Here is a 24,665-nt window from a genome sequence, read left to right on the forward strand (position 1 = left end):
ATGGAATGACTGGATCTCGATTGTATCAATATGCAGAATACAGTCATTAATCTGTTGCACTTACTCATATCAGAATATTTAATAAAATAACTAGATATATTGCAGTCTAATCCTTTATTCTTTAAAATATTACAATAATGGGACCAAAGAGATAGCATGGAGGTAGGGCATTTACCTTGCATGCTGATAGTTTGAATCCCGACATCCCACAGGGTCCCCCGAGCCTTCCAGAAGTGATTTCTGAGCATATATCCAGGAGTAACCCCTGAGTGCTTCTGGGTGTAACACAAAAACTAATATATATTCCAACAATGAAACAATATAAAGGAGTTTTAAATATATTTCTTTTGATATTTTTTCAGTCAGAGTAATACAGGGAATACATAGTTAAATGATAGAATAGTATGTAAGCAATTTGTAATACTGTCATGTAGTAAATATTACATTGGGACTTTTGTATAAGGTCTGAAACTCCTCCTCCAGTGTATATTACTGAATTCTGAAATATCTATTAGATATTCTCCAAGCAATCAGATGGGAAGAGGCCAGGCACAAGAGATAGTTCAGTTGTATTTGTCTAGCATGGTAGGTATATGACCAGCCTAATTTTGATTCCTGGCACCACACAGAACCCAGAATTTCTGAAATTTAACCTAGAGGGCCTTAGTATTCCCATGCTTACCTGTCAGGTCCTTAGCACTCTAGCAAAATTGTAGGACCCTTGCATAGAAATGCAGGCTGATTGGTCAAGAATCACCAGTGGGTTTTGTGATCTCTGGGGCTCTTCTTGGGAGGTCAAAAAATAAAATAAAGACAAACAAGGAGATATGGTTTTAATGTACTAATAGTGGCAGACCCATTTGAAGATTATGAACAGTTTAATAAACATAAAATTCTATTAGAATAAAGTTGAGAATTCTCAAAAATGGAAATGAAAACTGCAACATTATCAAGAATTTGTTTTTATGCTAAGTTTAAGAAGTTTTGAATTTATTCTGGACAAAATTAAACTGTAGATTTGCATTTAGTAGCACGTAGAGGATAAATTTGAGGGGAAAATTGTAAAAATGTAAAAAAAAAACATCAGTGGAAATTAGAGAAGATTTGGACAATTGATTTATGGAATATCAGAATATTTGTAGTTAAGTAGTGAAGAATGTTAGGGATATCTATTAAATGTGATATAACAAATAAACTATTATTTTTTTGTTTATCAACAGCTTTGAGGTGATATCCAAGAAAAGAAATATGGTGTGTGGTTATAAATATTTCAGGAAGTCATGATTCTACTAGAATCTGATAAATGTACACTTGCTATCATACTTGCTATCATACTTGTTATCATACTCACAATAAGGAAATCTTGAGTGGAAGTTTATGATTCAAAGCATGAATAACATTTAAGGAAACATTAGGAATAAACTAATATGATAAGTAAGTAAGAAGTTAAGAAGGATGTGAGGAGCAGCATATGTGATATAGAGGTTGATTTAGATAAATATGTTTCAAAAAGAGAGAACTCAATAGCATTTAATACTTCCACAAATGCTAAACTATAAAAACTATAAAAAATATTTGATATGTCCCACAAAAAATTTTCTTATGGTTTATTTGAAAGTGCTTTCTGGAGTATTATATAAAGGAATGAAAATGTGATTTATGTAAAACATGCACCACAAATTTTTATGTTTAAATAAGACTAAATTGCTTAAACATATGTTTGGAAAGCAAACATATGGTAACAGAGGGAAAATGGGAATTACAACAGATCTTAAATAATTATTTTCTTATTTCAATAATACTTAATTTTTAATAAAATAAAAAATATATGAGTATTTTATATTAAATTTTTGGCTGTAGATTCTAAACATTCCAATTTCATTGATCCAGGGAGCATTCATCAAATTAATGCCAAGGAAAATTTTAGTAAGTAGTGACTGAGTGACTGATAGGATTTTACTAGAAATTATTGGGAAGAAAAATATGGTGACATACATATCAAAGTTTATAAAAACTAAGTGGTGCAATTAAACCAGAAGATGGATGGTTAGACAATAATTCAGGATAAATGAGTTCCATAATGATAGACTTTCTAGTTAACGTACACAATTGACTACTATACACATCCAATTTTCCTATTTTATAAGAGCATGAAAGGGGCCAGAGCCTGGGGGGGGGCTAAAACAAAACAAATAAACAAACCAATAAAAGAGTAGAAAAGTACTTATAGTAGTAAAAATTTAACTAGCACTCCTTTCTGTTCCAGAACTTTTCAGTCCACTATAATTGAGACAAAGTACTGCATTAGTTTTTTTTCATTAGATTTAAAATTAAAAAAGCATATATATGAAGTATAAGTTTTAATGAGGCAAGATATATTAGAATTATTATTTTCGTACATGCAACTGAGATCATTATTAACTGGAACAATAAAGGTACTTACTGGGAGGGTGCTAGGTTACCTATGCTTCAGTGAAAAACGTTGAGATGAAATCAAGAAATGGTCATACATCGAAGGAGGCAGGGTAATATTAACCCAAACTCAGCATTGCCTAGAAATATACTACTTTTTTTTTTCTATTTAGTTTTTGTAAAATTGGAGGTGCATCCAGATGTGTTCAGAGTTCAAGCTCTTGGCTTGGCTTTGTGTAAGTTGGGGAAAATATATTTGATGCTGAGAATAAAACCAAAATGGTAGAATGCAAAGAAAATCCCTACTCACTCTACTATCTTTCTATTTTATACTTGGAAACTTGCTATGTTCTTTTTGTTTGATTCTTAATATCACTGTGAATTACTTTGTTGTTCTTGTTATTTTCTGGGCCACACCCGGCGATATTCAGGGGTTACTCCTAGATATACACTCAGAAATTGCTCCTGGGTTGGGGGACCATATGGGGGATAGAATTGCAGTCCGTTCTAGGCTAGCGCCAGCAAGGTAGACACCTTACCACTACACACCAAGCTCCAACTTTTTGTTTCGTTCTGTTTTGTTTTGTTTTGTTTGGGCCAGACCCTGTGACACTTAGGGGTTACTCCTGACTAAGCGCTTAGAAATCATTCCGGGCTTGGGGGAACTTATGGGATGCCGGGGATTGAACCAAATCGAAGTCCGTTCCTGGGTCAGCAACGTACAAGGCAAGCACCCTACCACTACACTATCGTCCGGCCCCTGTGAATTACTTCTTAATTGTTTTTGGTTCTCATAACTTTCTTTCAAATTAAAAGTGCTACCATAAGTACAAAACAACAAACTACAATTTAGAAGGTATGGCAGAAAAAAATTTTATCTTTCTAATTTTCATGTTTGGAAATGGATTTATGCATCAAATAACGACAGGTGAAGTATATATGTTCCATCCCCTGGATGAAAGGACATTAAGATATGTTAAAGAATAAAATAGAATTTCTAAACATTGTAAAATATTTGGCCCAAATTACAAAGCTTTCCACAGTAACCAAAATCAATTTTGAATAAATGTTAGAGACATTCCATTCCCTGACTTTACGCTATTATATAAATCCATAGTAATCAATGCAGTGTAGTACTGGACTTTCAGAACAATGGGATAGAACAGAAGACCCTGAAGTAGAACTTCAGATGTATTAAGAGTCAATGAACATACATAAGATTGATTAGACAAGTGTGTTAAATGAGGGATAGACTGTCTCTTCAACTCATGGTATTTGGAAAAACCTGAAAATAACAAAAATGAGCCAAATTGAACTTAATATCTTACACTCTTATCAAAAGATGAATCAAGTATTTTGACTTGCTAATATAATACATCCATCAAATATATCAAGCTAAACTTTATATGGGACTTTTCAGGCTATCAATCTTATAAATATCTAATAATTCAACTATATTGAAACAAATAAAAGCAAAAGTAATCAAAAAGGACTGCATCAAATTATAATGTTTTTGCACTATGAAAGAAACACAGGCTAATGATAACCTGAAAAATGAGATAAAATATCTGTAAGATATCTACTAAAAAAAGGCAAGATCTTTTATCATTTAACTAAAATAAAAAACTGTTGATTTAAGAGGAGAAAGATGATAAGAAAGAGGAAGAGGAGGAGGAAGAAGACATGGAGAAGAAGCAAGATTATACAAATTATCTCAAAATTATACAGCTATATTTTATAAAAAAATAGCTAATATTATACTCTAAAATGAAAATTTTTAATTTTCTGCCTACAATAAGGCTTAAGAAAAGGACTTCCCATAATTGATTACTATTATTTATATATTTATATATTTTACAAATACTAGCCAGAGAAATATATGAAGGAAAAGAAAGAAAATGAATCCAAACAGAAAAGAATATCAACATGTCTATTATATATAAATATCTACATAACTTTTTTTTTCTTTCTTTTTTCTTTTTTTTTTTTTGTTTTTTGTGCCACACCCGGTGGTGCTCAGGGGTTACTCCTGGCTGTCTGCTCAGAAATAGCTCCTGGCAGGCACGGGGGACCATACGGGACAACAGGATTCGAATCAACCACCTTTGGTCCTGGATAGGCTGCTTGCAGGGCAAATGCCACTGTGTTATCTCTCCGGGCCCTACATAACACTTTTAAACTAAAAATTATTATTAAAGATTATAAATATATATTTGAAAGTAAAAATACAAATTTGTTAAACAGAATTCTTGCATTTCTATAAAAACATTAGAAAAAGAAAAACTAAGGATATAAATTCCTTTTGCATTTGAGTCAAAATTATAAAATATTTAGGAGTACACTTATTAATAAGATAAGTTACATATTTTAATATAAAAATTAAAGAAATAGGGCCCGGAGAGATAGCACAGTGGCGTTTGCCTTGCAAGCAGCTGATCCAGGACCAAAGGTGGTTGGTTCGAATCCCAGTGTCCCATATGGTCCCCCGTGCCTGCCAGGAGCTATTTCTGAGCAGACAGCCAGGAGTAACCCCTGAGCACTGCCGAATGTGGCCCAAAAAACCAAAAAAAAAAAATTAAAGAAATAAATCTATTTTTCAATTGAATCAAAAATTATAAATTAGAATAAATTATAAATACACCTAATAAGGAGGTAAGAGTTATAATATTTTGTATATGCAGAATAATATTATTTTATTAAAATAAAGACACAGGTAATTGAATGATATTTCATCTGAATTCATGGATTGAAATAATCTTGTCCAGATTATCAAAAATATTTGTAGATTTAATAATCTCGATTAAATCTCAGTCATTTTTAAAAAGATAGTAAAAAATTTATGAAAAATATTGGAGAACACAGAAGATCATGAATTATGTGATACATTACATACTTGAATGTTAGATGGATAATGTGCAAATATCTTCATTAATACATGGTTATTCATTCTGTTTATAATATTTTTGTTGCAAAGTTTTCAATTACTAAGTCCCAATTATTATCTTTGCTTTCAAAAGCAAACACTACTCTTGCTGTTAGAGTTCAAGTCTCAAAAAAGATATGTAAAACAGACACAATGGGAGAACTTTAATTCAATTTGTGAGCTTTATTAAACATGAAAAAATCACACAGAAGAGGAACCTAATCAACGTGGCCATTGAGAAAAGCTTTTCACTTAATTCGTATCTATTTGAACACTTTGTAATTCACAGAAGAGAGACTATGCAAGTAAGAGTGAGGAAAGGCATTAATATGCCATTCACATCTTGATTGCCATATAAAAATTAAACTTATAAAATACTTTTATTTTCTTCCTATTAGACATTAAATTTACTGTTCATTCCTCACACCTTATTCGGATGTGTGAGAAGACATTCATTTGGTCCTCAAACATTAGCCTATGTATGAGAACTCATATGGGAAAAAAATCCCTTGTATAAAGAATGTGAGAAGACCCTCACTAACTTATTTACTATACATATAAAAATTCAGTCTCTTTTTTTGAAAACTTCCCACCCAACTATACATTAGAGAACTCAGACTGGAAAGAAATTTTATATGACAAATGCAAAAGAGGGTTTATTGCTTCTAAAAATGTTCAGAACCATTTTAGATTTTACAATTAATTGAAACTTTATGTTTGTATGGTCTTTCAGAGAGAAACCTTTACTGAATTATCAACCCTATCACAGAATTGAAGACATTATACTTGTAAAGAAGGCGAGAAGGCCTTAAATTCACTTTTCAAACCTTATCAATTGTATATACAAATTTACACGGAAGAGAAATATATGCTTCTTAAAAGAATTGTGGGAAGTCCTTCACTTATTATTCCGGCCATATTCACATGTGAGACTCCACAATGTATTGAAGTGTAGTGCTTGTAAAGAATGTAGCAAGGCCTCACTCAGTTCTTAAACCTTAATCAGTTTAGAAAAATTTAGTTTGGAGAGACGTTGCTCTTACTGTAACAAATTTGAACAAGTTTTCTACTTTTTTTTTTAAATCTTATGTACTGAATTATTGAATACACTAGATGTGAAAAGTATATAATTAAACTTTAAGTGGAAGTTTAAACTGGAGAATCCTAATAATACAGACTACAGGAAATATGCCAGAAAAACCTCAAGTTGACATGTGACTCCTGAGAATCAAGAGATCAGAATAAGTTCAGTTTACCACCTTACAGAATATATACATACATATATATATATGTATATGTGTGTATGTAAATATATATCTGTATATATAAGTCCTATAAGAGAAAGAAAACTGGCATAGGAAAGAGCTGAATAAGCCATGAAAGAAAGATAATTTGTGTGTCTCCCTAATACAAAACAAGTAGATCTTATTATTTAGCTTTAGAAAAAAAAGTGATTTTTAATCTGCATTCAAACACAATATTTGAAGGACTATAAAACTCTTAAAGTTGTTAAAGCATTGATATTATCAGTAAAAATAATATTCAGATAGCTATTAAAGAAATTTAAGATTTAATTGGGTATCTAGAGTAGTCATTGGTTACATGTGGAAACCCAAATATTTGCAAGTCTAAATGCTTGAAGGTATACAACATGCTGGAAAATTCGGTAAAATCTGGCTGACTATTTATTTTTGAATAAAGTTTAATTTATCATTTATTTTTCTCTGCTTGTGTTTTTTATTTTTATTTTATTGAAACTATTGTGATTTGCAAAATCCTCCACAATGTTATTTATTTTACATCTTATTTATGATTCTGTTCTGTAATTGAACATGTTCTGTATAACTATATTGGGCAGCAAAAACATTATAGTCCACACAGACTAAAATATGTATAACCAGACATCTATATAAATTGACACACCTGTATTCAAGTATATGACATGCGAAAAATTGTATAGTTTCTTAACATTGTTCTTCAAATTGACAGATTACTAATTTAATTACTATTTTACATTACTAACTTAATATGAATAAGGGATAATTTCTGCCTCTACTGCTACTACCTTTTAAAAATTTACTCTTTCTGGGGCCGGAGTGGTGGTGTAAGTGTTAAGACGTCTGCTTTGTGCACAATAGCCTAGGAAGGATCCCCCATCGTCCCATATGGTCCCGCAAGCCAAGAGCGATTTCTGAGTGCATAGCTAGGAGTAACCCCTGAGTGTCACTGGGTGTGGCCAAAAAACCAACAACAAAAATTACTCTTTCTGGTAGTATATTGATGCATGCATTTTCATTGTTTTCTATTATATTGGATGGGGAGCATACCAGGCTGTATTCAGGGCTAAGTCCTGTATCAGTACTCAGAGATTGTTCCTGATGGGGTTTATAAACATTTGACATAGATGCTTATATGTGGTGATGGGTATTGAATCTCAACCAGTGTGTACAAGGTAAATCCCATACTTTTTGTAGTATTGCTCTAGCCTTTATTTTCCTCATCCAAATTTTTTTGAACAGATAATCATGTATTTATTTTTAGTTTTCTTTTCTTTGTTTTTTGTTAATTAAAGTATTTGTTTAAGGGGCCTGAGAAAGAGCACAGCGGTAGGGCGTTTGCCTTGTATGCAGCCAGCACAGCGTAAACCACACTTTGATTCCCGACATCCTTTATGTTCCCCCGAGCCTGCCCAGAGCGATTTCTGAGCATAAGCCAGGAATGCCCCTGAGTGATGCCTGGTGAGATTCCAAAACAAACAAACAAACAAACAAACAAAATCAAACAAAAAATAAAAAAATAAATTAACAGATGCTTCTTTAAATTTATGACAAACCCTATTTTCTTATAAAATATAAATTAAATGTTGAGTTGGTCATATTTCTTTTCTAAAAAAAAGAATAAGAAAACTACAAATGGTAAAAATCATGATGTATATTGAATCATGAGGTGGTAAAAATCATGTATGTATATTGAATTTCTATGCTACTTTATTTTTTATTTCCTAATGGAAATAAACCATGTTTGGGGGTTAATGAAAATATATCATGATAACGGTAGTAATAGAAATAGACTGCCTGTCTTGAAGACAGGCAAGACGGTTGGGGAAGAAGAGATGGAGGGCATTGGTGGTGAGAAGGTTGTACTGGTGAAGGGGGGTGTACTTTTATATGACTGAAACCCAACTAAAAATATGTTTGTAATTATGGTGCTTAAACAAAAGTTTTTATTTGGTTTTTGGGCTACACCCTGTGATGCTCAGGGGTTACTCCTGGCTCTGCAACTGTTAATTTATAAAAATTTTGGGAACTTTCTCTCTCTCTTTTCTCTCTTCTCTGCTCTCCCTCTCTCTCCTCCCTCTCTCCCTCTCTCTCTCCCTCTGTCTTCCACTCTCTCCCCTCTCTCCACACTTGAATGATTGGGGGAGTGAAGGGCAGAGGGAAAGCCTGGGGTATATTGAAAAAAAAAAAAAAAAAGAAAAAAATTTTGGGTAATACTAATGATTTTTTACCTCTTTGGAGGAAAAATTTAATAAATGCTTTCATAAAATTAATTTTTGAAAGTTTTATAACACCAATAAATTAAGACTTTAAAAGAGAAATAATTTATTATTTTATTTTAAATTGATAATTTACTTTATTTCATTAAACATATAATAAAGCATATTAAATATTTTAGTGACATAAACTATATTTTATTAGGAAATCAATATATTATGGCCATTCATATTTTCAGGTTTCTAAAATACTATTGAAAAATAACTAAGATTTTATAGTTTTATATATTTATTGATTTTTATTACCAAATTTGTCATAAGTATATCATTAATTTATTTAAGTTAATATACATGTAATTTCAGCATATTATTTATAATCACAATTACAGAATTTTGTCTTATGTTTGTCTTTATCCCTTCCATGTATGGAAAAAATTAAAAACAAAAAAGTAACCATTTGATATTTTTACAACTTCCAAATTAGTTAATAAAAATGTTTAATGTTTTATATTGTCTGAATTTTAATAAATGCATAAATTACTGATGTAATGGTCAAACTTTTATTTTGATAAACAAGTTCAGAATATTTTCTATCATAGTAAACAATATATATGTATAATGAAACACATGAAATCAAGTAACAAAATTAATCAAATTAGTGTTTCCAAAATAGTCAGCAGCTGAGTCATAATTTTTTGTGATAATGTTGTCAGAGGAACTTTTAATTTTATATCCTCAATGAAGTCATGAACCAGAATATAAGTAATGCCTTTGTAATATGTTCTGCAATAAATGAAATCAGTTTTAATTTCTCATTGAGATATGAAATATAGAAATTATTTTGGGGTGCCAACTCAACTTTATTGAAGTTGAATTATGATCAGCAAAAGAAACAAAATAAAGAATTATCTTTATTTTTTGAGATCTGTATATAAAGCCATATTGTATTTTCTTCTTTCATGTATCATCTTAAAATTCAACTAAAAATAGCTGAACTTCAAAGTTGTCACAGGATGTGATAAAACGTTTCATTTATTCATCCCATAAGAACTATCAAAGTTTACATTTGTGTTTGCAACTGCTGATTTTGTTTTAATATCTTGAAGCCTCTCCAAATATTTCTGGGAGGCAATCACATTGTTAACAATATTTTCTTCATTGTATCTTCTAGATTTTTCGAGAGCCCTAAAGAGAACAAAGAGAGACAACACAATGAGACATATTCAAATTACTTAAGACCATAGAAATTAATCATATTTTAATAATTAGATAGCTCCAAAACTGACACACAAATCAGAAAATATAGAAATACACATAGTATATTAAATCTCACTAAGAAATAAAATATTTTAATGCCAGAATCTTGGATTTTCAGCCTGAGAAAATACATTTCTATTACTTAAAACCACAGTTTATGCCATTTTGTTTGGAAGGTTCCAAGTTAGTGTAAGACATATGAAGTCAGTCTGTCAAAACTAACATATGTTTATGGGCCTTAGGAAAATTAAGTTATTCATATCCAACTCATTCAATAGTTAAGTATTTTAATGTTTGGCAGTTTTTTTATATTCTGGAAAAATTATGAAAAATATATAAATTAGTGGAAAACTAGTCTAAAAGGTGGGCGCACATGCCTAGTGTCTTTGAGTCCTAAATTTAACTCCTTAGCACAACATAATCCACTGAACAATTCCTTTCTAACCATTATGACCACAAGCACTACTGGCCCCAAACATACATCATTGTGAGCACTGAACTATCTATCGAGATATAATAGTGCAGGGCTGTGTGTGGCCTTGAGACCTCTAAGGTCTTCTTGGGAGAAAGCTCTTCAAAAAATGAGTAACAAGTCAGAGCAATAGCACAGTGGGGAGGTCATTTGCCTTACACACCACCCACCCAGGTTCAATCCCTGGCATTCCATATGCTCCCCTGAGTCTACCAGAATTAATTTCTGAGTGCAGAGCCAGTAACTCCTGAGCACCATCAGATATAATCCAAAAACAAACAAACAAAATAACCAAAAACATAAGTAACAAACTCATATGTGTATATGATAAAATGGTGCAATATAATTGTGAGAGTTGTAAAGAATTAGACAGTGTGAGGCTAGTTCTTTTTAAAGCTAAATAAGCTTGGGCATTTGGTGAGACAATATAGAAAGACTTCAAAGTTGAATCTTCGGGGCCGGGCGGTGGTGCAAGAGGTAAGGTGCCTGCCTTGCCTGCGCTAGCCTTGGACGGACCACAGTTCGATTCCCGCGGTGTCCCATATGGTCCCCCAAGCCAGGAGCAACTTTTGAGCGCATAGCCAGGAGTAACCCCTGAGCGTTACCGGGTGTGGCCCAAAAACCAAAAAAAAAAAAAAAAAAAAAAAAGTTGAATCTTCAAAATTACTTACTTTTGATATCTATAATTTTCAGGAAAGAAATAGAAGGGAATTATGTCCATTTATATTTGCTTAACTGGTTAAAATAGTTAAAATAAAGGCAGAAAGAGCAGCGTGCTGGTTCATGCCTCTTGAAGTGACAATAGTCTAACTGTATGAGTTATTTAGTTTTGGGAAGATAAAGTCAGGTAAGTCTAGAGAGCAACAAAGTCAGATCAAACCATTGAGTCATATATTTGTACATAGGTATACTCAGAAATATAAACTTAGAAAACAGTAAAAAAAAAAAAAAAAAAAAAAAAAGCTTAACAAAGTCTGTGTAGGGGGCAGGGAGATAGCTCAGCACAAGACCAAAAATTCAAATTCTAGCACTGGTAGGTATGGCTTAAGAGGCCAGTAAGTTCCATGGCAAATGACTCTGGTGGTGGTCCACAGCACCACAGGTCTAAACAGCAATGCACCCTACTACTGAGCCACCGATACATTACTTGTATAACATATGAATGGTCTTAAAATTTTCTGAGCACTGCTTAGGAGGCTCATTAAAAATATAAAAACAAATACAAGAAAAGAAAAAGCAAGAAAATCTGGGAATATACTAAAAGGTTAGAGTGAGTTCTTGTTTTGATCCCTCACATCACCTCATCACTATTGAGTTTACCCCGAAGCCCACTCTAGCAACGAAAGTTTGGCATTGTTGGTACCCAGCATGGCTTAGTCTGAGCATTTACATTGTCCTGTGTGGGACCAGAGAGATAGCATAGTGGTAGGGCCTTGCATGCGGCCAACCCAGGAAGGACCTGGGTTTGATTCAGGGGATCCCATAAGGTCCCCAGAGCCTGCCAGGAGTGATTTCTGAGTGTAGAGCCAGGAGTAATCCCTGAGTACTGCCAGGTGAAGCCCAAAAACAAACAACACACCTCCCAAAAAAACAGCAAGTGTCCAGAGTGATTTACTGTATTCCATGAGAGGTCCTCAAGTCCCTTAATCTGGCAGTCCTCAGTTTCCCCACCTCCAAAAGTTTATAATTGATCAATTATGATTTGGATTAGTTATATATATTCTACTTTTTTAAAATTTTACGAAAGGGGATAGTAATGATTTAGCTCAAAAGATTTAGTGAGAGTCTAAATTAATTAAAATATTTCAAATCCTTAGATTGTCTGGAATTTAATAATTCTTTTAATTGAATGGATGTACCATACATCAAGATAAGGCATATTGTAAGAACAACTAGATGAGCATCAGGGTCAAAGTTTTATTTTAAAATACTGAGTTTAAGTAGCTGGAAACCAATGCATTACCATCAACTATTTATTTTCTATGTACCTGGGATATTGCATATAAAGAAGAAATGGCTTATTGGTAGAGTACAGTTAGTGAAAATATTCTACATGGGTTTGATTCTCAGATCTGCAACTAACTGATTTTATAGTTTTCTGTATAAAATAATGCTTTTATAAATTTTATATACTTTTTTTGGTTTTTGTTTTTTGGGCCACACCCAGTGATGTTCAGGGGTTACTCCTGGCTATGTGCTCAGAAATCGTTCCTGGCTTGGGGGACCATATGGGATGCCGGGGATCAAACCCTGGTATGTTCTCAGTAGCCATGTGCAAGGCAAACACCCTATCACCGTGCTATCACTTCAGCCCCACATTTTATATAATTTTAAATATGATTTTATAAAATTTATTTAGGCTTAAACCATATTAATATATCATTATGTTTATCTTTAAGAAGAGAAAATATTTTTACAGTATTTAAGCAGAAATTATTTCACTCAAAATCCTTAGACTCTAATGGTCCTCAAACTACGGCCCGCGGGCCACATATTGTATTTATTCCCATTTTGTTTCTTCACTTCTAAATAAGATATATGCAGTGTGCATAGAACTTTGTTCATAATTTTGTTTTTACTATAATCTGGCCCTCCAACAGTCTGAAAGACAGTGAACTGGCCCCCTGTTTAAAAAGTTTGAGGACCCCTGCGAGGACAAAGAAATAATAGAGGAATATTTGGAAAGTCATGGAGAAATAATCACTTGAGAATAAGCACTACTTTTTTAGAACTAGAATAAAACTTGAGGCAAAAGGTTTTGTACAAAATAGATAAGTACAATTTAAATTTAAGAAATATATCAAGTAACATTCATACAAGATAACAAGTATAAACTATGAACAAAGCTTAAAGAAAAAAATTATTTAAAATAAATGTAAAATAAGAAATAAGAATTATATATCAGAATATAAAATTTGATAATTAAAAAAAGAAGCAAAATCTGTTCTCAATACCATGGAAACTTAGCAAGATAGTAGATATGCACGTGACAAAATTATGTAAGAATTATGGATGAAATAAAAAACTGTTGTAAAAAAATAAAAATTTCCTAAATTACTTCCAATATGTCTGTTTGGCATAAAAATTAATTCTTAAAAAGATTTTCAAAACTAGGTGAAGATTGCCTTTTTAAGGGAATTTTAGTTGTACTAAGAATAAATATCCATTTCTAGTTTTTTGAAGTTATCCATATTGTTTTCCATAAAATCCAGTAATATCACTCCTAAAGAACACCAAAACACAATGCAAAAAAGCCCTCTGTGTTCTTATATTTGGTGCAGCACTATTTACAATATCCAGAATCTGGAAACAACTGAAGTGCCTGAGAACTGATCAGTGGCTGAAGAAACTGTAGTACATCTACACAATGGAATAGTATGAAGTTTAGGAAAAAAGGATTTCAAAAAATTTTATACATGGATAAATATGGAGACTATTATGCTGAGTGTAATGAGTCAGAGCTGGAAAGGGATAGACAGATTAATTGCACTCACTTGTGCAATGTAAAACTAATAATAGAAAATAATATCTAAAATTAAATAGTATGTTAATAATATCCATAGATAATAGAGATGAGGATCAGAAGGAACAGTTCATTGTAGAAAGCCTGCCACAAAGAGTGGTGAACACAGTTAAGAACTGGGTGCTGAAAGGGGATAAAGTGATATTTATGGCGCATTTTCATTAGCAATAGGACAAATCCAAGTGTCATAAAGTAAAGAGAGAGAGAGAGAAAAAGAGAAGTAAAATGTCTGCCCCAGAGGCAGGTGGAGGAGTATGGAAAGGAGGAAAACTGGGGACACTGATGGTGGGAAATGGGCACTGTATTGCAAACCAAAGTGTCTAAAAGAAAATAAAAGAATAGAGGAGAGGGAGAGAGATTGAGAGATTGAGAGAGAGAGAGAGAGAGAGAGAGAGAGAGAGAGAGAGAGAGAGAGAGAGAGAGAGAGATGGGTAAAGAAGAAAAATGTATGCCCTAGAGACAGGGGAGAAGACATGGGAGAGTGGGATGGAAACTGAGGACATAGGTGGCAAGAAATGTGCACTGGTGAAAGTATTCTATAACTGTAACTCAATTATGTACAACTTTAACTCTGAAAACACAATTGTATAGTGAAGACAAAAATATGAAATTATAAAAAAGAATAATAATCCTTACATTTGTAAGGATAGTTCCTTTCTAATGAGTTCTCTTTCTTAAAATGTTGAAGGTAGCAACTTAAAGTAACAATTATTCTTGGGGCCAGAGCAGTGGTGCAAGAGGTAAGGAGTCTGCCTTGCCCACGCTAGCCTAGGGCCGACTGCGGTTCAAATAACCGGCGTCCTATATGGTCCCCCAAGCCAGGAGCGATTTCTGAGCACATAGCCAGAAATAACCCGTGAGCATCACCGGGTGTGGCCCAAAAACTAAAAAAAAAAATTATTATTATTCCTTTATGATCTTTCCTAAGAATTCCTAACAACTGGCTTTATCCATCTACCTCCAGCATTGTTCCTAGGTGATTAGTCATTAAGGCTAATTAAATATTTTAGAGGGTTCACCAGTTTCTAATGGGTGAGAGACCCTCTGTACATAAGAGGTATACATGATTTTATATATGATTTTTGTTTCTGTTATTTTTTCTCTTGTTAATCTTTTTTTTTTCCTGCCTTGATAAACCATGGGGGTAGAGGTAATGCCTCCTTTTTCCATAAAATAAATATAAAGATCCAGAGATCTACGATTGCTTTTAGCCATTTTATCTTATTGGGTACAAGAAATAAAGATAGATTGTTCCAAGGTGGAAGTGGGTTGGTTAGCATGGTAGGGAAAGGAAATCACTTCTTAGAAATTAGATTGAATAGAAAAAAATAATTCAGTTAAACTCTCAAATTTATACTAGACATGGAAAGAAATGCTACAGGGATATTAAAAGATTAATCTGACAATACATTTGAAAAATGCATGTGAAAGTAAAGCAAGTTAAATATCGAGAAGTTTATAGACAGAAATGGGTATATGATTTTGGGGCCTTCATTTGCCTGTTATCAGGATTTAACTTTTGCTTCTATGTTCAGAAATCACTCCTAGTGGAGTTAGGAGAGCCATTGATATGTGGTGCCCAGGATCAAATCCACATTGTTTGTGTGCAAGACAAACATCTTATAGACAGCTTTGTAAGAGTTTAACCTTTCAGAATTAGCAGTTCCTAGTGATGAAGGGGCTGTTTGGGACAGACAACAATCTTTGTACCTCTGCTTTTCTTTGAGACTGGGCAAACAAATCAGTTAACATCAGATAGTGAAAAAAAAAATGATGAATTTAATAGCACACATGGAGAATTGACATGGCTATAATGTGTGTAAGTAAATGTGTATGTGGGGGAAGGGGTGCCATAATTTTAATCTAAGCAGGGTTTACATGTGACACATTAGTTTTTTACTGAGCTACATTTCCAGCTTACATAGCTGTAAACTAGAATGTACTGGGATAGACTAAGCTTTTCTAATCTGTATTATGAAGCCTGGGGTGTCAAGAGGGAGGAGGAGGGTATTCAAACAATGAAGAAGGAATTCGCTTGTTTAACAAGATCTTGCCTCTAGATAGTTGTCCTGCCTCAAAATAGATTTTTCCAATAAAGAGTTTTTTTTTCTGTATATAATTGTAAATCTAGGCAATCTGCAATCTTTAAATATTGATATTAGTTTTTCTGGCCTACAGGCTTTTCACTGATTTTAATTCTACAAACAAAGATGACATCCATTAGCAAAAGCCTATCTATTGATCTATTGTGGACATTATGTGAAAAGCTTATCTGAAATTTGTGTGTTTTGCAGGAGCCAAGTCTAACAGGATTTTTAACATATCAATGGAAAAGAATTTAAAAGTTCTTGTGATTCAAAAGTTAATGACTGACAAATAGAAGATTTGTTTTTATGAGCTTGAAAAGTATGATTAAGGCAAATATTAGATAAGGAAAAACTTCATATGTCAGAATAAAAATGTCACGCATAAAGAGTAAGTCAAATGCTAATCAAATAAAGACAAGAAGAGGCCCTTCTTGTTGGCAAATATTCCTTGCTGATGATATTATTTGCTATAAAGTGCTCACTCTGTAGTTCTTTACTGAACAGCAGCATTATTTTTTCAGAATATAGACATAAATAATAAAGAAATACATTATAGTCATATCATCATATAAACTAGCATTTGTCTGATATATAGATTATTTTATTTAGATTTCTCTTTTAATTTACTTTTAAATTTTTGATAAGTCTTTTCTCAAGCTCTTAAAACTTTTTTTCTATTTTCTTTATTCTAAAACAGACTATGGGTTTTACATACTTAGCAACTAGTTATTGGGATTCTTCAGAATGCTTATAGGTCAAGTTTTGGGCATGTATAATGGAGAATCAAATGGCAAAAATAACTGAAATACTGTGATCTCTGGAAACTTTACATTTTTAAGTCACAACTCTTTTCTGCATTTGATCTTCTGCATTTTTTACATTTGATTATCTGAAAACATTTCAACTACAACAATATTTCTTTAGAACACACATGACCAGAACATTGTTGATTTGTATATCCTTTAAAGGATATGCATTTATAGTAGTTTATAACGGAAGATAATTTAATTAAGATTATGAAGTTCACTTGACTCTTTGTCCTCTCCAAATTAATGATGGCTAAACATTCAATTTGCTGTAATAAATAAACTTGATTAAATTTATTTAACATTTGTTTGCACTAGACCTATGTATGCCAGAAGCATTTTTTCTCTATTCAAGAAATTTTATTAATATGTAAGAAATATTCCAGCAATAGAACAGTGGGTTGAAGTTTTCCTTGCATGCAGCTGACCCAAGTTCGATTCCCAGGATCCCATATGGTCCCCAGAGCCTGCCAGGAATGATTTCTGAACATAGGGCCAGTAGTAATTGCTGAATACTGCCTAGTGTGGCCCCAAAACCAAAACTTTTAAATAAATAAACAAGAAATGTTTCCTGTTCTCTATTATTTCCATCTCTTCTTTTCCTTTTCCTCTCTTTTTTCATCTTTGCTACCTCTTTCATATCTTTTTCTAACACATTGAAATTAATGAAAAATGTTTATACATTTTTGTAAAAATTTTGAAATATTTTAATATTTAAGGACATATTATATAAAGTTCTTCAGTAAATAAATTATTTATAACAGGTACCTGTTATCTTTTGATAAACACTACTTTTTAGTAAAATATTTCCTCTTAATAATAGCATTTAATACTGTGAAATAAAGCAGTATTTATAAAGACTTCACAATAGCAACCCAGGAGATACTGAATGGTTTACAGTAGTTGCCCAACTAATGCAAGACCATGAATTTAAACCTAGAGCTGCCACATGCATTGAGGTAGTAAGGTGAATCCTGAACCTTGGGAAACCCAGCAAAAAGGTCCTGAAAGATGATTTTGTTGCTTTATGTGCTTGCTCAGAAAGCACAAATTCAAACCCTGATGTGATGTTTGAAAGAACTGAAGCAATCATAAAACTTCTATTATCATGAGTCCAAGAAGAAAAGGTCCAGAAGAATGCTCAATGGCTTAGAAAGTGTCCAGGGCAAGTGTGAGGCCCTGATATATAATATTTACTTATATTTTGTAAATAATTTAATCCCATCTCATGTGAATACTAGAATAATTCTGATAATACCATAGTTACTATAGTAATCCTGATCATACCACAGTGTACTAGAGTAATCTGATCGTACCAGAGTTTGTAAGCCCCAGTGAGAGGAAAAGTTAAAAAAAAATAAACAAATGATTTCTAAGAAACTTGTAGCTAAGCCATAAACATATTTTTAAAGTAATTTGGTCCCTTAAAATATCACCAGAATTTAAAGGTTAATAAATTTTAATCTAGCATTAGAAATTATTTATTATGTGAAGCTGTTTAGAAAAGTAAGAAATAAATTAATTATTGAGGATTCCTGTGGGACAATCATAGTTTTTTTGTGTTTTACTTTTTCCCAGTTTTAGGGCCACATCAATTTGTGCTCAAGGCTTATTCCAGGCTTTGACATGGAGATCACTCTGGCAGGGCTCAGGGATTCTGGGGATTGAATCTGGATTGGGTGCAGAGGACAAGAAATTTACCAACTGTACTTTCCCTTTAGATCCAATGTTTAGAATTTTAAAAAATTTCTTTGAGTTGTTTATTACACTGTAAGTTGAGGATAACTGAATAATACAAATTCTTCTTATCTAGAGAAATAATTTTTCTAAAGCTATTTAAATTATTAGCCAATAGTGACTATTTATTCATAAATTACTGTATTATTTGATTATCTTTATATAAATGATTTTTCAATTTGGATATGACTACTATAGCATCTTACGAGGTTCTTTCATTAATGAGTTATATATAAAATCCTTGAAATATCCATATTTATAGGAATCACAATTTTATGTTTTTAAAATACCTTTGAAAACTAATGAGATCCAAATTTACTAAACATAGTTTAAAATATTTTGAGACAACACTGATTTTCATACCATATTCACTAATAAGCTTATTATCATTATCATTAGGGACAAATTTTAAAATATTATATTTGAGATAGTATCACTCACTTTGCATTCTTATGGTTATACATTTCTAAAATATTTCAAAAAAGATTTTATGTTCAAAATTTCTGTGTTTTATTTTTGGTAGAATGTCTAATTGTCTTTACTATGCAAATAGATACTTAGAGGTCTTTTAATTTTTTTCCTAAGAGATCACATCTATTTTCATAAACTTGTTATAATTAATGTTAATAACTTCTTTTCACTTCTGTGACCTAGTCTGAACTTTTCCAATGTTGCTTATTCCCTTCATTATGCATTTCATTCTTTACCCTCAGTTTTTTATTTTAAAAATTGGAATCAACAGTTATACCTTACCACTTCTACTTCACAGAATAATTTAATAACATAGTTATATTTGCCACTGGAATGTGAGTTTTTAGAAGATAAAAATGTATCTGATTTATTTTTCTGGGGATGTAAGGAAGTAATGGAATTTATTAACAGATTTATGTTTATTTAAGTTTTCCTCTTTAAGGTTTCTAGATTACTCTCACCTTTTAATTATTTACAATTTAACTAGAAAGTGTATCTCTTTTGATGATCATTATGTTATTATTTAACTATTTTAATCTTAAAAAATGATATTTATTTTTCACCTAAATGTTCTGTTTCTTTGGGTTAAGTGATTTTTATGTCCATGTCACTTGTCAAAGGAATCTTCAGTAGTTGAAAGTAAACTATTTCAATAAATTTAATGGAAGGTAAGTATTCCTGAGTAGAAATACCAATACTACTACAGAAAAATAAAAATCACACATAATACAAATTTATTTATCCATAACATAAAGACTTGCTCTAAAATGGATATCCATTTTAATAGCTTTGGTCATTATATTTTGGCATCTATTTAATAAGTCTAATTATATATTTTCATAATACATTTAGAGAAAAAGTGCTTTGTTTCTCATTCCAGTAGCTTCAATAACAAAACTCTGACCCTCCCAAAGGCTATTATATGACTTAAACAGGCTTACATACAGCCTTTACTAATTTACCAACTGGGATTGAAATAGGCCCAAAAGAAATTAAGAGACAAATTTGAAATTAAAAAACAGCAAACTCTGAGCATCTGAGCAGGAGAGTTAAAATGTAGTAAAGTGTTTCCTATCCTTTCCTATGCCCCCCCCCCCAAAAAAAAAAAACGCTTATTATAAGGAATACACAGTAACAGTATAATCCTTAACTAAAATGTTTGGTTTGGATTTTCAGATACAGAGGAGTATGTCTCAGAAGATCTCTGCTCACCAGGGAAATTACTAAACACCTTGGTGTTCAACAATCTGCTAAATCTGCCCATTTTTTAGACTTTCCTATTTTCCTATATAAATAGTTTCTGACATTCTCCTGGTTTTCAAAAATGTGCATCACTATAACATGCTGGTTTATTGCTACTAAAACTTTTCTCACATGCCATCTTGTCCTTCGATTAATTGGTATGTCAAATGAAAATGGAACTGGGGCTATCAAGTTATAGCACAGTGCTAGCACAGATAGCAAGGTCTGGCAATTGCCTTGCATGTGCCTGACCTGGGTTCAATTCCTGGCATCCCATATAGTCCCCAGAGCTCACCAGAGGTGATTTCAGAGTGCATAGCCAAGTGTAAGCTCTGAGCACCATGGTTATGGCCCCAAGATCCAAAAATAAATATAAAAAAAAGGAAAATAAAACTGGGTCCTATTGGTGATAGGATTTTTTCTATTCTATTTAGTATATAATTAGTAAATAAAATGTGCTATTATTTAATAAAGCCAGTTGCTTAATGTACCGGGTGCTGAAATGGAAAGATAGGACCACTTTTTTTTTTTATAAAAAAAACTTCACAAGCTATGGTGATATGAATTCCCTTATGACAATTTCTGGAATTGAGATTTAAATAAAGTGCTTCAAATGAAAGGACTTCATTTAGATTAGAACAGTGGGATGAGATGAAGGGGGATTGTGTTACAGTTTTGGTCACTAAACAAATATTGACAGGATCATACAATTTTCACACTTTGTAGTGAGTGCAAACATAGATGAAATCCAGTTCACTTAGACAAACATCAGATACTAGTGATGTATCTTTGTGGAAAAAAATATCTTTTCCCCTTTTCCTCCATATATAGACACTACGATCTTTCCAATGTGAACACTTAAAAGCATTTTAATTTGTATATCTTTTTAATTTTGTAGCATATGTATATAATATATATCATATATATATATAATTCACATATTCATACAGAAGTAACACTGGGTTTTCTATGCCCTAGTGGAGCGCTTATCTGAGGAAAGGAGGGGTAATATAAGTTATTTACTAGTTACAAATAGGTATAAATATGGATAGGTGTTGGTAAATAATTTAGTCTGTCTGGAGCAAAGATCACTGTTAGAGGAAGATCAAAGAGGCTATTGAAGAAAATTTAGTGAATTGAGTCTAGATAGATTTGAACAGAGCATAATGTCTGAAATGGCATTCAAGGGAGATTCGATTTGATTCTGCAGGCAATTGCAAGGTATTGATTGATTTAAGTAGGAAATGAAGTGAACTTTATTTTAAAAGGCAGGTAAAGTTTATAGGCTGAAAACAGATATGGGTAAGAAAGGATACAAGAAAGGATGTAGATATAACTCGAAAGTTGAAATATAATGTGAAATCTTAGATTATAAATGAAATTCTGAATGAGAAATGGAGAGTAGGATTGAAAATAAATGTCACTAATTTGTGAATTGGTCAGTCCCATGAAGTTGAATGAATAAGGAAACATCAGTTGTGAGAAATGAAAGTTAAATTGCAAAATTTTAAGTTTCAAGTGCTAGCTAAGGATTCAGTGATGATCCATTAATGATACAAGTAGTCATTAATTAAGAAACTGGTTTAAACTTCTGTACCTCAAAGGAAATAGTGATTGGATACAAAAGTCACCCACAGAATGGGAGAAATTATTCACCCAATACCCATCAGATAAGAGGCTAATATTGAAGATATACAAGTTACTGACAGAACTTAACAAGAAAAAAAAATCTAACCTTATCAAAAAATGGGGGAAAAGAAATAAACAGAAAATTCCTTAAAGAAGAAACACAAATTGCCAAAAGACATATGAAAAAATGCTCCACATCACTAATCATCAAGGATATGCACATCAAAGCAACAATGTGGTACGATCTCATGCCACAGAGACTGGCACACATTACAAAGAAAAGAAAAATCAGTTCTGACAGGGATGTAGGGAAAAAGGAACTCTCACTCATTGCTGGTGGGAATGCAATCTAGTCCATCCTTTATGGAAAACAGTATGGAGATTCCTCTAAGAACTGGAAATTGAGCTCCCATATGATTCAGCTTTACCATTCCTAGGGATATACCCTAGGAACACAACAACACAACACAGAAATACCTCTGCACAGCTATATTCATTGCAGTGATATTTATAATAACCAGAATCTGGAAAAAAAAACAGATGCCCGGCAACAGATGAGAGGCTAAAGAAACTGTGATACATATAGATAATGGAATACTATGCAACATTCAGGAGAGATGAAGTCATGACATACAATAGTCTCACTCATCTATGGGTTTTAAGAAAAATAAAATACATTATTTTAATAATACCCAGAGACAATAGAGATGAGGGCTGGAAGGACCAGCCCACAATATGAAGCTTACCACAAAGAGAGGTGAGTGAAATTAGAGAAATAACTACACTAACAACTATCATGACAATGCTAGTGAGTAAGAGAAATAAAATGCCTGTCTCAAATACAGGCTGGGGTTGGGGGAGGAGGGAAATGGGCAGCACTGGTATATGAGAAAATTACACTGGTGAAGGGGAATATCCATTTTTAAAACTGAAGCATAATTACAACCATGTTTGTAATCATGGTGCTTAAATATTTTAATTAAAAAATAAAAAAGTAAAATTAAAAAAGTTAAAAAGATGAACTTTTAGGCTGGTGTCTGAATAATAAAAAAGAACTGGTTTAGGTTCAAAGAGATAGTGCAAAGTTAAGTTGCATGCCTTGTACTAGTTTGAACCTTATTTGATCCTATGTGGCCTATGGTTCCCTGCCATGAAAGATTCTTGGGTATAGAAAAAAAAAAAGTTAAAGAAGACCTTTGTAACATTATGATAGTGTAAATAAGTTATACATTTCCAGGAGTTTATTGCTAATAAAATATATTTAAACCGGAGCTGAAGAGATAGCATGGAGGTAGGGCATTTGCCTTGCATGCAGGGCGGTGGTTCAAATCCTGGCATCCCATAAGGTCCCCTGAACCTGCCAGGAGTGATTTCTGAGTGCAGAGCCAGGAGTAACCCGTGATCACTACCAGGTGTAACCCAAAAACAAACAAAAAACAACAAATATATATATATTTATATATATATACATACATACATATATATACATATATCTTTAAACCATGTTAGAAAAAACATAAGTCACATATATAGTACATTCCTTATCAATACATGAAATTTGTCTCAATAAATTCCTTATGTAAACGAGATACTTTTTATATATAAGAGATACTTAAGCCAATATTTTATTCTGGGATCTGTACTTAAATGCTCTTGGCTTTGTTTGGTAAATAGTCAATAGAACCAGAAGTAAACCTTGATCACCTCTGAGTAAACTTTCTCTCCCTTTTAGATTTAGAGGATTTGAGAGATAATAAGTTATTTTGTTATCTCTACTTACCAAAGTAGAAAATACTAAGTTACTATTTCTTAGGCCTCAAATAGTAGTAATAGCCAGATGTAAGGGAGCTAAACGCAGCTGTAATATCTGAATTATACCTACCTAATTTCCTGTATTTGTTTAATTAAACTCCTTTTGTATCTTTCTGTTTCCTGTCTTTGCTTAACAATCATTTTCTTCTCATTTAGAATAGCCTTATTCTTCTTTGATCTGTCCATATTAATTATTCCTTTGATTACACGAGTGCGCTCATTATTTAATTTCTGAACTAGTAAACGCTCTTCGCTCTTTTGCTTTTTCTCTTCTAGAAACAGAGCTCTCCTTTCTCTAACTTTTGTAAGGTAAAGTTTTCTGTCCTTCCAAAATTGATAAAATGTTTTCTGAATCATTTCCTCATCCTTTAAAATTTGTTTATTTATATTGCGTATTTTTTCATTGAATGTTTTCTGAATTTTTAATGTAGCTTTTTCTTGGGAATCATGTGCCATGTTCACAGATGATATTTTTTTATTATGGTTTTCCAGAATTTTTTTTTCTGAATAGAATTTATCAACATCACAAAGTGGTTGGAGTTTTATTCCAGCTCTGTGCACTGCAAAAAATTCTTTTATGTTCTTATTTAGCATAATGTCTTTTTTGGTATTTACTTGTTTTTGAAGAGAGGTAAATGATGGTTGACGATACACAGGTGAAAAATCTCTTTCTTTCGTTTTGAGTCCTGAAGCCCACTTCACTGAATCTGAAGTGTGTATGGGTACTTTGAACACTGATATCTTAAAACTTGTATCCTTTACTTCATCCATAGTGCCATATTGAGGTTCTCTTTGACCTAT

The 24,665-nt window shown here is 32.3% G+C and overlaps 1 protein-coding gene across 1 annotated transcript in view; it reads right to left on the reverse strand.

Moving 5' to 3' along the window:
* Positions 1 to 16,442: 16,442 nt before the first annotated feature.
* The window catches only part of LRRIQ3 (leucine rich repeats and IQ motif containing 3), a 78,273-nt gene continuing 70,050 nt past the window's right edge, over positions 16,443 to 24,665 (reverse strand). Inside the window, exons 9-10 of the mRNA XM_049772540.1 lie at positions 24,387 to 24,661; positions 16,443 to 16,478 (exon numbers count right to left, since the gene is read on the reverse strand). Of these exons, the coding sequence (XP_049628497.1) occupies positions 16,443 to 16,478; positions 24,387 to 24,661 (311 nt within the window). The remainder of the gene's footprint in view (positions 16,479 to 24,386; positions 24,662 to 24,665) is intronic.

Source organism: Suncus etruscus, chromosome 4, assembly GCF_024139225.1.
Source record: "Suncus etruscus isolate mSunEtr1 chromosome 4, mSunEtr1.pri.cur, whole genome shotgun sequence".
Lineage (NCBI taxonomy): Eukaryota > Metazoa > Chordata > Mammalia > Eulipotyphla > Soricidae > Suncus > Suncus etruscus.